The following is a 16,439-nucleotide window of genomic DNA, read 5'->3' on the forward strand; positions in this document are numbered from 1 at the left end:
CTGTGCCTCCTCCAAGGAGCCTTTCAGGCTGCTGGGGAAATCCCTCCTCACCTGGAGGTGTCACCCGGTGCCAACCACACCTCTGCCACTGCAAATGGGGAAGTCACGGGAGATCCCAGGCTGTGCAAGGCTGTAATGCCTGCTCAGAGCTCAGGGCTTGCCAGCCTGGAGCACCAGGACAGGCTGGACTGCTCAGCAAGGTCTGGCCAGGCTGGCTGCTCCTGGGGTGCACAGACACTGCAAAGCTCCAGCCTCCAGCTTTCCCTGGTGCTGAGGAGCCTTGTTACTCCTGAGCAAAGCATCAGGGGTGCTGAGGCAGAGAAGATGATGGTGGCCACTTCAAGAGGTGACCTACAGCTACACTCACACCCACCTTCCCCGGGTTCTGCCCCAAATAAAATTACTTCAGGCAATATCTTCACTAAACCTGCAGGCACTTGATTGCTGAGGCAGATAGTAAGTGCTGCTGGGGAAATGGGTGTGTTCTGAAAGTCTCTGTTGCCCAGTGATTGACTCTCGGTTATTAAAGCAATCAGAGCAGTAAAATATAGCCAATGGAGTTCAGATAGGGCTGAAATCCTGCTCCTAGCAGAACCCAGCCTCCTGACAGACTGACAGCTGCTAAAATTGGCTGGCAGATTATTGGACATTACAACTGGTATATGCAGTAACTGGGCAGATGATGTTAATTGTGGCTGAACAGAGGCCAAAGGCTTGTGATGTGCCAGGAGTGTTATTTCAGGTATTGAGGTTTCTTATTCTGGAAATCAATTATTATTGACCTGGACAGACAAGAGAAGAAAAGATTAAAAAAAAATATTAGCAAACATTAAAGGTAAGAAAGTTGGCCTGACTCATTGAAAGCAGTAGGAGCTTTCAATGCACTGAGGATGAATTTTAATGTTTCCTTTTACTCCATGCAGTAGTGAAAGAGTGGGAAGCGAAACAAAGGCTGTGATACTAGATCATGAGCTATCTCCATACATGATTTTCAGTTTTCCATACTTGGCATTTTTACTTGGGTTTGCTAAAACTGGATTTGTGAATCACCCACTGCAGATTCATACTCCTCTCAGGATGCTTGTCCTCAGCTGGTTTGTTTTTTTTTTTAAATCAAAAAGCACATGGTATTAAAGTTTCCTTCTTTTGCAGCCTGCTGAGCTTTTCTGAGCATCCCTCTTCTGCTCTAAAACACAGCAGCCAGCCTCAGATGTTCTGTGGCAATGTGCAATTGTTCCTGTTATTGTCCACAGGTTCGTGCTCCCAGTAAAGTCGATGCCAGTTGTGCTGATGGAACACAATTGGAATGTGTTTCAGAGGGTGGGAGGACAGCACTGAGTACTGTTGATGCCTCCAGCCCAGTATAGGAATCCTATTTGCCTGGAGTCCATTGTCACTGGGGGGACATCAGCAGAACAGAGGCAACGTGGGGACACTTGGCTGGTGGCCACACTTTGGCCGTGTGGGGCACGTGGGTTCTCCTGTGACCTGCAGAGGATGACCTGCAGCTTTGAGGACAGGCAGCCCTGGCACTGACTGCAGAACAGAAACATCTCACCCAGCCCTGTGGAGATGTCCCTGCTTGGGCAGGTGTCCCAAAACCTTTGCTGCTCAGCCTGAGTCTCCATGATCATACATTTCTGGCACTGTGTCCTGGGTTACAATGTAAAGATGTGCCCAAAAGTTTGTATTCTATCAGCATCTGTTGCAACCAGGTGGGGCAGTGATCCCTATCTCTGGAGGGAGAGACTCTCTGCTTATGGGCCATCTGTTGAGAACCAGGTGGGGCAGTGTTCTTGACCTTTTCCACATCCCATCCTTCCTCCAGGGAGCTATGTCCTGTTAATGGGCCATTGAGTCCCAGTGCATGACTGATAAAATGACATCATCCCATTGGGAGATGCTCCAGCCAGGGGGAGGAGCCAAGCATTTCCTACCTATTTGGAACACCAAGGTTGCCCTTACCCACTGGTATCCAGAGGACAAGAGCAACCAGACCTTTCTACAGGATCACTACTTCAACAGCATCACTTCATCTGGACTGCTACCACCACCCTAACTAGCGGGGTGTCAGGTTGTATCCTGACTCTGTCAATGGTTTTCTTTTGTACTGTTGCATGTATTTTATTTTTCTCTTTCTTCCTATTAAATTGTATTTCTGACTTGGAGTCTCTCACAGGTTTTGCTTTCAAATCATTACACACTGTCTGGTGGTCTGATCCACAAATGTCCTCTCCCTTCAGACCTGTCTCAGCTGTCTCTGACCCACAGTCATCTTGCTGAGGTCCCTGTGGGTGACAAGCCACTGCTGAGATGTGTCTCAAGGACCTCATTCCCTGCATTAAGGCCTGGTGCTGGAAGAAATCCTTGCTTAGGAGAAGATTGAGATCTTGGATAACAGAGGCCAAAGTCAGGAGATCACAGCAGTTCCTCCAGCTCTGGTCTAAGATCGTGCATGTACAGGATTTCCTGTAATGAAATTCCAGGTTTTCTCATAATACACATTTTAAAAGTGCATAGTCATAAATGTCAGCCCAAAAAATCCAGGGATGAAGAAGAAGATACAGGGACTCTAATATTGCCTGGTGGCATGAAAGTCTCCTGCAAGACCATTCAACACAAGACACTCAGTTTGTGAAAGCAAAGGCAGAACTGAAATCATGTCTGAGCAGAGTCACAGCAGTGACAAACCACGTGGGAAAGGGAAACAGAGGCCTCAGCTTCAGCTTGCAGATTGATGACTAATTGCCAAGAGGAAAATCAGCCACATATAAACCCTGTTAACTGCATTTCCCTTGGATTTGTGCCAAGAGGAAAAGGCTATATTCCTGAAAAGCCATGCAACATTTGCAAACAGGTTTTTTTTTTTCCCCCTGAGAGTTAACATGATTTCATACTTCTGTCCTTGCTGTTGTTACCAAAACCTCAGAGATGGTGGATGGCCCATCCATGGGTACCTTCAAGGCCAGGTTGGATGGGTCTCTGAGGAACCTGATCAATTTGAAAATGTCCCTGCTCATTGCAGGGGTTTGAACTAGACCCTTAAGGGTCCCTTCCAACCCAATTCTATGATTCTGCCACACCTAGAAAAAAAAAAGACAGGAAAAGGTTTAACTTGTCTGTGTCAAGGAGCTTCCATCAAGATCAAGGAGCAGCCATTCAATTTAAGTGGGCAGTGTTCTGCCAGCCCTGGAAAGCAACGTGACACAAACGGGGGAAAGCAGAATGAATAATAACTGAGGATTTTTGGAGTGGAAATAACATTTTGATGAGGCATGCAGGGACTGCAAAGTAGGACAGCGTGGTTCCATGGGGATGACAGGCCTGGCCCTCCATTCTGTGGGACTGGTTTCTTTCCTGGAAACAGTTCTGCTTTTTTTTTTGAACCATTTTCTTCTGAAATAAGGAGACATTGTCTCTTAATCCACAGTATCCACCTCTGGTCTAGGACAAGGATTTGAAAACCCCTCTTGGGAAGATCAGGGATTAAGAGCCCAGGTGCTCTGGGCTGGCTTTCCCACTTGGAGAGGAGTTCAGTGATGGAGATTTTACAAAAGGACCATTGTGCACAGTTTACAACTAATCACATTATATTTTGCTTTCAGATAGGATAGGTAAAAACACATCTTACAAATCCAATTTCTGTTCTATATTTGATCCTCAGAACAACTAATCCTTTCTGTAAACAGCAAACTCTGTCCAGAACACTATCCTGTTCTGATCTGCTGTCTGTAATTGGGTATTCTTCCAAGAATTTAACTTCTGTTTGATTATTTTTATTTTACTCTAGTAAAATTCCCAAATAAAAAATGTAAAAATATTTTTGAAGCCAGTGTACCCTCAGTTTCCAGTTCTACTTTTTTTCTTCTGGTTTCAACCTGCTGTCCTCAATACTTTAGCACTTGGTCATGTCTTTCATTCAGCTCAGTGAGCAATGTTCAGAATCAGGGCTGAAATTGCAGACTTTAAACACTCTAAATTACAGTCTTTCACTAATGAGAATGGGGGATGCTATGTCAGAAAAGATTCTAGTAAAACTCAGTTATGTATCTGGCATGGACTGTGAAAATTGCTACTGCTTCTGTAAGAGCAGTTTTCATGGAGGATTTCTGAACTATTAAGGCAGAAGGTTCATGTGAAATTTTTCATTGTGATTTTCCCTGTCTTTCCAGAGGTGTTTGTCATCTATAACAAAAGGAAGAACAATCCAGAATTTGAGGTATCCCTCTGTGGGAATCACTGGAAGGAATTAATATTTCTCGACATGTAAGCAAATAGGTCTTTCTCAAAAAATATCCATAAATGTCCTCTCTGTCATGATCCCCAATATCCAAAAGAAGCTTTACCTAAAATCCCATATTTAAAAACATTCCAGCCTTCTCATTCTTTAAACTCAGATACAAACATAGCATCAGCCCAACTGTACCAAAACTCCCCGTCTCCTTTTTTTATTTCTCGCACTAATTAACAGCTGGTATTCAGAAAACCACTCATTTATCTGAGCTCTGAATGTTAGGCAGCATTAAAAATAGTCTGCCAGATTCACCATCTGTTTGATACAGTGGGAGCTTCTCTAAGAGAAGAACAGAAAACCAGTGCATGTGTGCATGTCCATGTGTGGGGGAGAAAACACGAGAGCCCTCAGCTGAGCAAAAATGAAAACTCCCCCGAGCTCCTCAAACACTGACTCTGATAGAAGAGGAGAAGTGTGGCAGATATTTTGTCCCAAAAGCCACAGCTCTGTAATCCTGCTGATTCACAGTTTTGGGCAGGGACGTGGCTTGAGAATGTTCATTTCAACACGAAATGTACGGGTGGGGTTTGTCTGATGTGCTTTTAACCATCCACAGGCTCAGCATCTCTCCAGTGTCTCCCTGCCAGGTGCCCTCTGTTGCCAGAAGAAAAGGAGATGTCCAAATTAGCCCACATATCTCCAAAACCCCCTTTAGGATGGGATGAATCATGCCCTGGAGATGCCACCTGCCTCCCCAGTGATTGCAGGGGAGCCTGCATGGCTCTCCTGGAGCAGCCATCACTCCCTTTGGGATGCCTGTGGTTAATCCTGCTCGTTTCCTTATCGTATACATTGCCCTAAATTCAGAAAGAGGAGCTGCCAGACAGAGCTGACATACCAGGATCCCGAGGCATGTGGCATGTGATAAGTCACAATTCCCACCCTTGTAGCATCTCTGAAAAGAGAGCTGTGGGAAAAGAGATTTTCCTCTTTTTAGGAAAGAAAAATGTCTATGATGCACTCATAGATGAATGAGCCCAGAACAGTCTTGCAGATTGTCCACTGAGAGGGGCAGCACGACAGAGGCTGGATCTTTCACTGTGAGCAAAGAAAGATCTCAGCAATACTTAGAGTCACTAGGGCTTATAGAGAGATTACATTCAAGAGAAATTTTGCAACCTACCGACCTTACTAAGGGACATATTGCAAATATTCCATCTGTGAGTACTAATTATTAATGGCAGAACACAACCAGGAACCAGCAAGGCTGATTGTGAGGGGTCAGGTCTTCTGCAGCAGAAAAAAGCCCCACTTCATGTAAGTATCTCAACCTTTAACAAACAACACAAATGTCTATATTCTGGATTTTCTTAACACAAGAAGGGCACACATTTGCTGCTAATGGAGTACTAAGTGCAATTAACCCTGCAGCACACAAATGCATGAGGCTTGAAGTGTTTTGTAAACTGGATAATAGGGATGCTTTAGCATCAAATGTTCTCAGTAGCTTTGAGTGAAGCTTCTTGTTTCCAAGCTGCTCACATGATTAAACTCTGACATTGGACCTGGCTTGGTGATAGAGGACTGTTAGAAGGAAAATGTTAATTAATGGAGTGAGGAAAAGCAGGTTTGAGGAGAGACCAGCAAAAGGCTGACTTGAATCCATATAAGCAAGTTCATGAGGAAGGTTCTGATGCCTTGAGAGGCTGGCCTAGAGCAGAGGCTACACAGTGTTGAAGGAATAAAGTAGGGATTTATTAAAAGGCCTTCAAAGGATGCACCTTGGGCAGTACAAGAGCCTGGCCAGGGCTCCACCCAAAATGGACCCAAGATGGACCCTGAGCCAGGAGTTTTCACACTTTTATAAGTTTTGGTCCATTTCCATATTGGGGTTCATTGTCCAGTTCCAGCTCCAGGTTCTGCAGTCCCATCCTCCCAGATTCTCTCCTCAGTTCTCTGCTGTTTGCACTTTTTGGGGCTGAACCTGCAGTGGTGTCCTTGGTTCTGGGGCTGGAAAAGGATTGTTCTGTGTGACTGAGCTGTGAGGAGAACTTGCTAACACTCTATATCAAGTTCAGAGTTGTGCACTAAGGCAGTACAGAATCTGGAAAATATGAAAGCTGAAACTTAAGGCATCAGTTCTAGAAACAGAATAATTTTGTCTTGTTTGTGAGGAGCCAGAAGAGTTGTATATGAGGAGAATAAGCTATATTTGGCTGGTCTAAACCCATAGGTAACACCAGAGTTACCTATGAGAAAAGTGTTAGACTGAGAGTGTTAAACTTACACTTTGTCTGGACTAGTGTGAACATAAACTGTAATAAATATGATACACTGAGTGTGACTTCACAAAGACAAACAAGTAAAAGATAAACAAAAATAAACAAGGTAAACAAGCCTTGCCGAGTGATGGGTATGGAAGAATTTTGGAGCTGTTCTGGAATTACAGAGCTGTGCTGGGATTATGGTTTGATCCCCTAAATGCTTTGCGGAAGAAGGAAAAGGGAGAGTAGGGGACAGAGAGGCCCATGTGTGATGCTATCTTTCATGTTTTTAAAAGCATGGGTTTAAGTCATGTTTAGTCCTTAAAATGTTTGAGTGCTGCTATGTGACAGAGTTCAAGGAACCTGCTGCTCGTTTTGTGCTGCTTCACAAGAACAAGCAGCCACCCCCAGTTCACCAGGGCCAGCTAAAGTGAGAAACTTAGCCAAGACCTGACCAGACTCAGGCTGTGCCACCTTTTACCCTCCCACACCCACAGAGGTCTGCCAGCATTAAGAAAATGGCCTTGATCCCACAAAAGCATTCACCATGCTAAAGCAGGATGTGGCACAGAGCAGCCCCAGGGGTGTCTGTGTCCTGACTGCCATGAACACCCACCCTCTGCCCCCCTTTGGTGTTTGGCAGCTGAAAGGATTCCCTGAATCCTCAGTCCAAACAGACACAGGATGGGATCCATGCTTGCCTTGCTGAGTTGAAAGAATCATCAGGATTCAAAAATTCTCCATCGCCTTGAAGGGATCATCACGCCATTATTTCTTCTGCTGTGTTTTGTTTTTCATCTAAATCCAGTTTTGCAGGTTAAAAATAGCCTGGTGAGCCTTGGAAAAAATCTGTTGGCTTTACTAGAATCTGGGCATTTATACCACAGATGCTGCTGCTGTAATTGAAAAGAAAATCTCACGTGACAGAAGCAATTTCTGCGCGCTGATGTTTCGATGCAACAACCACGGCACCAAAGCTCAGTCTGAGCCTTGTCCTGTTTGTTTGGGACCTCAGGCCAAGAGGAACAATGCCTGTGGATGGCTCAGTGTCCTGCAACACAGGTCAGTAGGCACCCAGAAAGCTTGAGCTCAATGCATTTCTTTGAGGGAAAAAAAAAAAGCCAAATTTTCTGCTTAACATCCAGAATGACTCATTAAACCAGCAAATTTACTCCAAAATTCTTTACTTGCTTTCTGAGGAAAATACCACTGAGTGATTTCATAGAATCCTTGACAAAGGCAACAGTACTTTTTTTCCAGTTACTTCAGGCTCTGTAGCCCACTGATTTTCCATACTTGTTACAAATATGATGTTGATTAAGACACTGGAGACAGAAATCCTCTTGAAACAAGCCTTTTTCTCAGAGGAGCTCCTTAAAACCTTGCAAGCAAAGCCACTACCCTGTGACATTTGGAAAGGAGAGCCATGAAGCCACCCTGCTGGGAATAAGGCCACTGGTTGGTTCTGCTCTGCTACCATTTAAATCTCAAAGGTCAAAAGAAAATGTTCCCAGTAGTTTCTCCATGGAAAAAAGATTGGGCATGAGCTGGGGAATGTTGTTCTTTTTTTTTCTGGTGGATTTTTAATTCAAAACAGACTCAATAGGAATTTTTCTTCAAAGCGCAGCTAAAGGGTTAATAACAGGATGAAGGAAAATAAGACTCCAGATCTGGCTTAAATTTGGCACCTCTCCACTGATATTGGGGGTCTGGATGCTCGACCCCATCTAGTGGCACTCCAGGAGCTAGGAGAAATCCCAGCCCATGGTGGTTTGTCGAGATCACCTTCTCCTGCACAAAACACAGCCACGGCTTCCCCTTGCCCTGCTGTCTCCTGCTGTGCCTGGCAGCAGAGCAAGCTGTGGCAGGGCTGGCACACGGAGGTGTTTCCCTGTGTGCCCAGCCCCACGTGCTCCTGAGAAGTGCAGAGGGAGGTGTGTGTCGAAGCAAGTGGGTGATGGAAATAAATAAACTGAAAATTTCCAATGTAATTCTATTATTATAGTTATTATTAACTATAATTCTAATTCTATTTCTAATATAATTCTAATATAATTCTAAAGTTTCTAAACAAACTTAGAAATAAATAAACTGAGCAGCACTTGTTTCCCCCAGGTGTGCACCCCTTTTTGTGGGGACTGGATATGAGAGGGTTACACTGGAATTTTATTTGTCACCCAGCTCCAAGAGCAAGTGACCTCTTTGAAGCAGGTTTGTGCAGAGCCCTGGATGTGGAGTGTGGCTGTAATCCCATAGCCCCTGTATGACCATTCCTCTGCCAGTCTGCTGGGCTGGGCTGGGCCACCTCAGCTCCCTCCTAAAGCTGCCCCAGCCTGGAGAGGTGTTCAGCCAACTCTGCCCACTGGAGCAGAGCCCAGCGCTGTGGTCAGCTTTGGTGAAGACAATTTTGTGCCTGGCTGTGCCTCTGGAAGGTCCCCTCTTCTCCAGTCTGAATAGACCAAGTGACCTCAGCTGCTCCTCATACAGCTTCCCCTCAGAACCTTTCACCATTCTCATGGCCTTCCTTGGGACACTCTCTAATAGTTTAATGACTTTTTTATATTGTGGTGCTCCAAACTGCCCCCATCACTCGAGGTGAGACTGCCCCAGCCCAGAGCAGAGCAGGACAATCCCCTCCCCTGCCCCGATGTGCCTGATGTCCCCAGGACAGGGATGTCCCTCCTGCCAAAGCACTGCTGATTCATACTCAATTTTCTATCAACCAGGACTCCCAGGTCCCTTTCCTGGGTGCTGGTCTTTAGCATCTCATTCTCCAGTCTATGCACACAGCCAGGGTCACCCCATCCCAGGTGCAGAATCCTTCATTTTCCCTTGTTGAACTTCATACAGTTGGTGATTGCCCAGCCCTCAAATTTGTCAAGGTCTCTCTGCAGGGCCTCTCAACAGCTCCTCCCAATTTAGTGTGATCTGCAAACTTTTTTAGTTTTCATTAGAGTCCTGTGTCCAGGTTGTTGATGAGGGTGTTGAAAATCACAGGAGCCCTCCAGAATGACACCAGTGACAGGACACCAGCCTGATGTCACCCTGTTCACTACCCCTTGTGCCTGACCTGTGAGCCACTTGTTCACCCATCACTCCACACAGTTGCCCAGCTGTGGGCTGGACATTTTGTCCAGAAGGATATTGTGAGACAGAAATGGACTCCAGCCCTTCCTCTGGGACGTGCTGGCACCGGCGTGGTCCTGCTTTCAACCAGTGGTGCCTCCTTTATTTGAATAACTCCTGGGAAGGGTTTCAAAGCCAGCCAACTCTTCTTTCATAACCAGCAGGTCCCTCTGCCCTCCCTGCTGTGCCCCTCTGGACCTGCCAGCACACAAACCTACTTAGTTTAATTCCATCTCCTGCTGCAGAGCACTTTGCAGTGCTCAGGGTCCCGGAGGAGGCTCCCTGGGCTGGATTTGTCCCTTCCTTTACCCCGGCACCGAGGTGAAACAACAACTTCTCCCAAAGTCAACAGCACACCCTGCGGCTGCACCGGAGGAAATTCAGGATGAGGCCATGGAAACACAAAAATTGCCTCTGAACAGTTGCAAGCACAAGCAGTGCTGGGGTAGGATGCCCAGTTCTCATTGGGGCTGAGCCCTTTCAAGCTCAACAAGTGCTGTTATAACAAAGCTCGTACCTCGTTATTGGTTGACAAGAAGCTTAGCATTGATTTAATGAGTTCCCTTTAGAAGTCTCCACTGCTGCATTCCTTGGAAGATTAAGGGCTGCTGCTTTATCCCCCCTCCCTTCTGCTTCTTTCTAATGATGTTACTGAGAAGGCAGGAGAATGTGAGATATGCCCTGCTTACCGCTGGGTGAACCCCATTTACACGGCATTTTTACTTCAGGAATCCTTCCAAACATTACACAGGCGGGATTTTACATCTAACAAAAGAAACAGATAACATTTATCCAGCTTAAACCCCCTTAATGCTGCTTGAGTTTGCATTTGCTTTCTCATGTGACTGTGCCTCTAGCGTTAAAAGTACTCTCCAGAGGCTGGTTGGAGAAATGCTGTTTTGTTTTTTTTAATCCAGCATAGATGACAAACACTGTGCATTAACGACATCTATGGAAACACTCACCACCCTTTCGAAATGCCAAAATATTTTTTTGTACTGAACTGTACAAAAGGTACCAGGAGGCTCCGTTCAATCCATGCTTCGGGAGGCCACCAGGCAACCGATATATTAAACCCTGGAAAAAGAGAATCAGTGCCCTCAGCTCAGCAGAGCCGGCAGGCACAATCTCACGGCAGCACAGGGACCATCATCACGGCTAAACCACGTCTAAGATGATCAAGAGGAGCAGCTTTCTCTGGGGAATCCGGCACAGATCTGGATTCTCCAAGGATTGTTCCTGAGGACACGACTTTGAGCGGTCGCCGTGGTTCTCCAGGGCGGTGATGGAGGGGATTTTGGAGGCGTATGTGGTGGGATGGGACTGTGAGTACCAGCTCTCCATTCACCTCTGCGGCCACTCACACAGCAGAGGGAAGGGACAGGGCACCGCTGCTGTTTCCTTACCAAGAAGAAACAAAAGGCAAGGCTGGGTTAACCGAAAACTTAGAGCAGGAAGACGGGAGACATTTGAAATTATGCAAATCAGAGTTTACTTGGAGCCTGGCAGCAGCCCTCTTTTACAGAAAAGGCATTTGGTTTGCGCCAAAGAACTGACAAAAAGAAGGGGGGGAAAAAAAGACTTGAATAAAGGCGTCGGTATTGTTTGTGTTTAAAAGCAGTGGGCTGTCAGCTCGGCAGCGTGCGAGCTCTCCCTTTCAGCCAGGACACATTTCTCCCGCAGTTCTCCCTGAGCTTCGAACCGTGCTTAACCAAACAAATGGCAGTGAAAGTTTTAATTACCGGCATTTACTTTGGCAGGGGCGGCGGGGTCCCCGCCGGCGGCGGCGATGCAGCAGCATCGCACAAAGAGCCGGGCACCTGCCTGACCTTCGGGGGGTGATACCCACGGCCAGGACAGAACCTGGGGCAGGCAGTCTCCAAGGGGCTTATCTGTACTCCCTCTGCCTAGGGGGGGAAACCTCGCCCCAGGCTAAACTTTGTAAACACGGAGCGACGCTGCTCCAGCCAGCGAGACCGAGCATCCATCCCCACGCCGGCAGGGAGAGCTGGCAGCGACTCAGCGCTGGCAGCCCTCCCCTCTGACAGCCTCCCCTTCCCCTTTCAACAAACATCCGTGTACAAAGCAGAAGGCACGCAGGATCCCCCCCTTTCCCCTCCAAAAGGGATCCGGAGCCCGCTGGATGCGCTGCGGGATCGGCCGGGCAGTGCAGCCAGCACCGCCCGCAGCCGCGGCCGGAGACGCCACTTGGTGAAAAACAGCAAAAGTACCTTTTGAATTCTTCCATCAATGTCCAAATAAATACATTTGGGCCGGTAAGTGGAGGAGGCAGATCCCATCTTGCTACAGCTGGGCTCTCACCGGACTTGTTTCCAGTGTCAATCAGAGCAGAAATTCAGGTTTATCCTACCCAGCCGAGCCACCGCTGCCTGACAGTTTGGTGTCCCCGCTCTTCTGGATCCCACTGTACTCTCATTCTGGGAAGGTCCCTCCTCTAACATGCATGCATTTTGCTGTGCCTCTGTCTCTCTCTGCCACCTCCTTTTAGTTTCGCTTCCCTCCAAATCCAGCTGCCTCGGACAGGGAAAGACACAGGCTCCAGATGCTGCCTGCAAACCCCCTCTCCATTCCCATGGCAACAACCCCGCTTGGCTTTAAGGCTGAGAGCTGCTGGGCATCTGCATTGGGGCTCTGATCCTGGGACTGACCAGCTCCTGTCATGCACAAGATCAAGTGGCATTTATCCCTCGGCATGGGGGGTGGGGGGTGCTGCGGAGGGAGAAAAACCTCCTTCATCGGGGTGGTGAGAGATATAATTTGATTTTACGTTTAAATAGGACCGTAATTATTAGTTAGTGCTTCTCCTGGTGAGCTGCTTGCACAGTGACAGGCTCTGTCTGGAGTGCCCTGTGCTGGAAGTGTCCTTTCAGACACCCACTGCCAGCCAGGGCTTGGACCATCTCAATCCAAACTCAGCAGCTCCATTTCCACATCCCTCCCCGTTATCATTACAAGGACAGAAGGGAAAAGCAGAAGCTTTTTTTCCCCCTGTAAGCTCCAGCAGCACTCAGAAAGCACAAAGCCCATGCTCTCGCCCACCGCCATCCGTGCCACCCCCGGAGTGAAGGAATTTGTTATTTAGGGGAACGTGAAGCCTCCTGGCAAAGGCATCTCCCGTGAGGAAGGCAGGAGGGAGCAAAGCCCCGGCGGTGCTCCCGGAGCAGATGCCCGATGCCTTCTGCCGTGCCCGGGATGCTGTGCCCGGGATGCCGTGCCCGGGATGCAGTGCCAGGGATGCCGTGCCCGGGATGCTGTGCCCGGGGAGTCGGGGCGAGGCTCAGGCACGGCAGGGACGGAGCTTGGAAGCAGCAGAGAGGCTGCACAGGCAGCACACAGCCCGTCCTGCCAGTACTGACTCTCTGGGTTTTCTGGGGCTTTTGATGGAGGGGCTGCAAAAGCATCTCCTGACCTTTAGTGCTGCAGGCTGGGAGAGCAGGGCTTGGGGCAGTGGGGTCGGTGCTGCTCACCCTGCCCAGCCCAAGCCCTCTCTACAGCCAGAGAGAGACAAAACTGACCCCAGCTGAGACCAAAGGGGCTTGGCTGTGGCTTGTCCTTGGCTGTGGCTTGTCCCTGGCTCTGCTTTGTCCTTGGCTGTGCTTTGTCCTTGGCTGCCCCTGGAAATTCAGACAGGGTTCTGCTGTTCTGCAAAGGGCGTTTGTAGGGGCTGGAGGGCTGAGTGGGTCCCAGAGCTGCCTGGGAGTCAGAACCTTTCAGGCTGAAGCCAGTGGTACTCCTAAAGCTCTCAGAGCCAGCAGCAAGGCACTTCCTTTGGGAAGTGCAAGCTTTTGCTTCACATCCTTCCTCTGCCAGCTAGGAGCAGGCACTGGAAGTCTTTCAGGAGAGAGCCCTTGCCCTGGGGGTTGTCCTGTAGGCTGTCCCCTTGGCTGTGCCACAGCCTGTCCCATATCCCACTAGCCACTCCACTGTGCTCTAGGCTGCATTGTAGTCTATCCCAGAGACTGTCCTGTAAACTACCCCAGGGGCTAATCCCTCAGATTACTCCACAGGCAATCCCCACGGCTATTCTGACCTACAGCTTCTCCCACTTCAACAGCCCTTCCACACCAAGCCCAGTGCTTCTGTACACCAGCCAGGACCTCTGTGACCCATCACTCCATGCCTGCCCTGCTGAGCACTGCCCTAATCCTGTCCTGCTGTGATTCAGCCCTGAGTGACTTGACTGACCCAGCAGGTTCCTGAGGAAGATGGCCATGATGACAAAAGTGCAGCCATTTGGAAAGAGACAATAAGAACACTCACTCTGGGGGATGCACATGGGAGATTTGGGACTGTAGAGGAGGATACTGAGCTCTCCCACTGTGATCATCCACACTAGGAGTGGTCAGACAATGTCACTGGTGCATTTCAGGATTTGATCACACCTCACTGAGATATCTAATGGTCAGCCTTACATTAGTGAGAATCTACTTTTTGATTTTGTTTTTAATGTGACCAGCTTCTTCAGTCAGCAAAGACAAGCTCTGCAATCCAAGTGATGATCCTAGTCCTGCCTCTCCACTGTCCTTGTCCTATCTACTCTTTCTTTGTATTTAAAATTGTGTTTCTTAAGCTCCAGCACACATCGTTCTCTCTCTAATTACATTAATACTTGTTGGAAATACTGCTATGCTGTAAAACTGCTGACTATTTCTCTTTTCAAGAACTTCATGTAGAAGTGAATCTTCAAAAGCCGAGCACTCAGAAATTACAACAAAAGCATGATGCAATCGAAGGCTCAGTTCAAGCCCATGCCTGAAAGGAGATGAAAGATAACATTCATCAAAGAGAATGTGCAGCTCCAGCAGATCACTGCCTTGAACTGATTTAACCTTCCAGAGTCTCCTTATTTCAGTATACACTGGGCAATGTGGGGCAAAAAATATTGGGAAGCATTATCCTGTCTCATCAAATCCTTCAAATCCAAGACCAAATCCAAGCAGGACAGTGCTAGACAGTGATTTCCCATCATTTGCCTTAGAGGAATGTTTTGCCCAGCTCAGGGCACTACCTGGCATTTGTACCCCTGACCACAGGGGCACATCAAGTGTTTCACTGCTCTGCTTTGCCTCCCCTAGGTTGTTTACTGAGGTCAACACTCTTCACTCTGTGCACTCAAGCCCTGGAATGTGTCTTTTGGAGAGTGTCAGGGCTTAAGCCTTGGGCACGGGGACATGGCACTGCCCCGGCCAGATGTCACTTACCCCAAGGAGTGAAAAAGGCACTTCTGTGTCCCAGCCCTGGTATCAGCTCTGTGTTTGTGGTTCAGAGCCAGCTTTGTTGGGCTTTCCAAGGTGTAAGCAGAGGATGCTCAGATCCCACATCACCCTCGGGCTCGCTGCTGTCGAGGCACAGCTCAGCCACGCTGGCTTTGCACGGGCTGAGATCTCCCCCTGCTGCAAAAACCCTGCTCAGAGGGCGAGGGAAAAGCTTTGAGGATGGGAAGGGCTGCTCAAGCCACTCTCCATGCAGGCCCTGCACTGTTCCTGTTCCCTCCCATCTCTGTCTTTCTCCAGGTCACTGTGAGAGCACAGCCCTCAGCCTCTCTGAAACCTGCTTTTCTTGCTGCAGCCAAAAAATTCAGTGCCCCTTGCAACTCTCTGTGTGCACATCTAGCCCTGGGGACAGCACAGCAGGGATCTTCAGAGGGATTGAGATGGGGGGAAAAGAGGCAGAAAATTTAAAACTTTCAGTGAAAGATTTTGTACTTTGGAAAACGTTTGCCTAGAATTAAAAGCAGAGAATAGTATTTATTTGAAATCAACTTTTTTTCCTCACCTATTCCATATCTAAGCCTTCAAGTGCTTTCTTTGCCCATTAATCCCTTCTCCTGCAGGTCCTTTATGTGTGTCTGTCTGTCTCCATGTCCCACAGGACCTGCTGCTTTACCTCTCCATGCTCCAACCTGCCAAAATGCCAGCTTGCCCCTGGAGCTGGGAAGGTTTCCCTTTCCCTCCCACAGCTCCTCCCTACTTCACTCAGTCTTCTCTCCCTCTTTTCACCCTCTTTGGTGTTTTGCCATTTTTGCTTCTAGGTGTTTTTCCCCCCCGTACACTCGAAGTCAGGCAGGCTTTCTGCAGGAATTAACTTTCTGATTTATGCTTTTAACAGCCAAGTGATGGCTGTGGCAGTGGGAGCTCCTCCATGCAGAGCATGACTGACCTTTCCAGCCCAGCTCTCACTCCTCTCCATAAACCCACAGAAAGAATATGGTGTGCTGCACATGGAAATTTTACCTCACTTCTTTGCACATTTCTTTTGTACACTGCTATTTTTCCACATGGAAAAGTGCTGGAAGTGATCACGATGAATGTTAATTAGAGCATGACTGGTTATTAATAATGGGACCTTTATAGGAATTGTCCACACAGGCCCTGAAAACTCTGGAAACACCTGGGAGGGGTGTTTGGCCCCTTCCCACTCAGCAGCACAGCTCTCCACCTCTCTGCTGGCTCCAGCCCCGTTTTTGGGTCCTGTTGCTCACCCCAGCCCCATTCCCAGTCCACGCAGTACAGCCACACTCGCTGTCAGGCTGGTTTCCATGGCAAACCCCCAGGAACGTGGGCTGGGAGGGAGCTGTGACATCTGACGTGGCTGGTCCAGGGCACTGGGGTGCAGAACAGAGCTCTGTGGGCGGGAGATGTGGGATTACTCACTGGGGAACCAGCTTTGCTCTTTAATCCAGCAGCCTTGGCCGCCTGGGTGATAATGCTGCCTTCATTCTCTTTACAGCTGTAGGGAAAATTCTGGTTCCTACCAGGAATTCGTGCTGTGTCTCAACACTCAGAGCCAGTTAA

The 16,439-nt window shown here is 48.2% G+C and overlaps 1 protein-coding gene across 1 annotated transcript in view; it reads right to left on the reverse strand.

The window, feature by feature from the left end:
* PDE9A (phosphodiesterase 9A) overlaps positions 1–12,102 on the reverse strand; it is a 49,540-nt gene extending 37,438 nt beyond the window's left edge. Inside the window, exon 1 of the mRNA XM_014876782.2 lies at positions 11,856–12,102. Coding sequence (XP_014732268.1) covers positions 11,856–11,924 — 69 coding nt within the window. The 5' untranslated portion in view covers positions 11,925–12,102. The remainder of the gene's footprint in view (positions 1–11,855) is intronic.
* Between the last annotated feature and the right edge of the window lie 4,337 nt (positions 12,103–16,439).

The sequence above is a fragment of the Sturnus vulgaris genome, chromosome 2 (genome assembly GCF_052056855.1).
Source record: "Sturnus vulgaris isolate bStuVul1 chromosome 2, bStuVul1.hap1, whole genome shotgun sequence".
Taxonomy (NCBI): Eukaryota; Metazoa; Chordata; class Aves; order Passeriformes; family Sturnidae; genus Sturnus; species Sturnus vulgaris.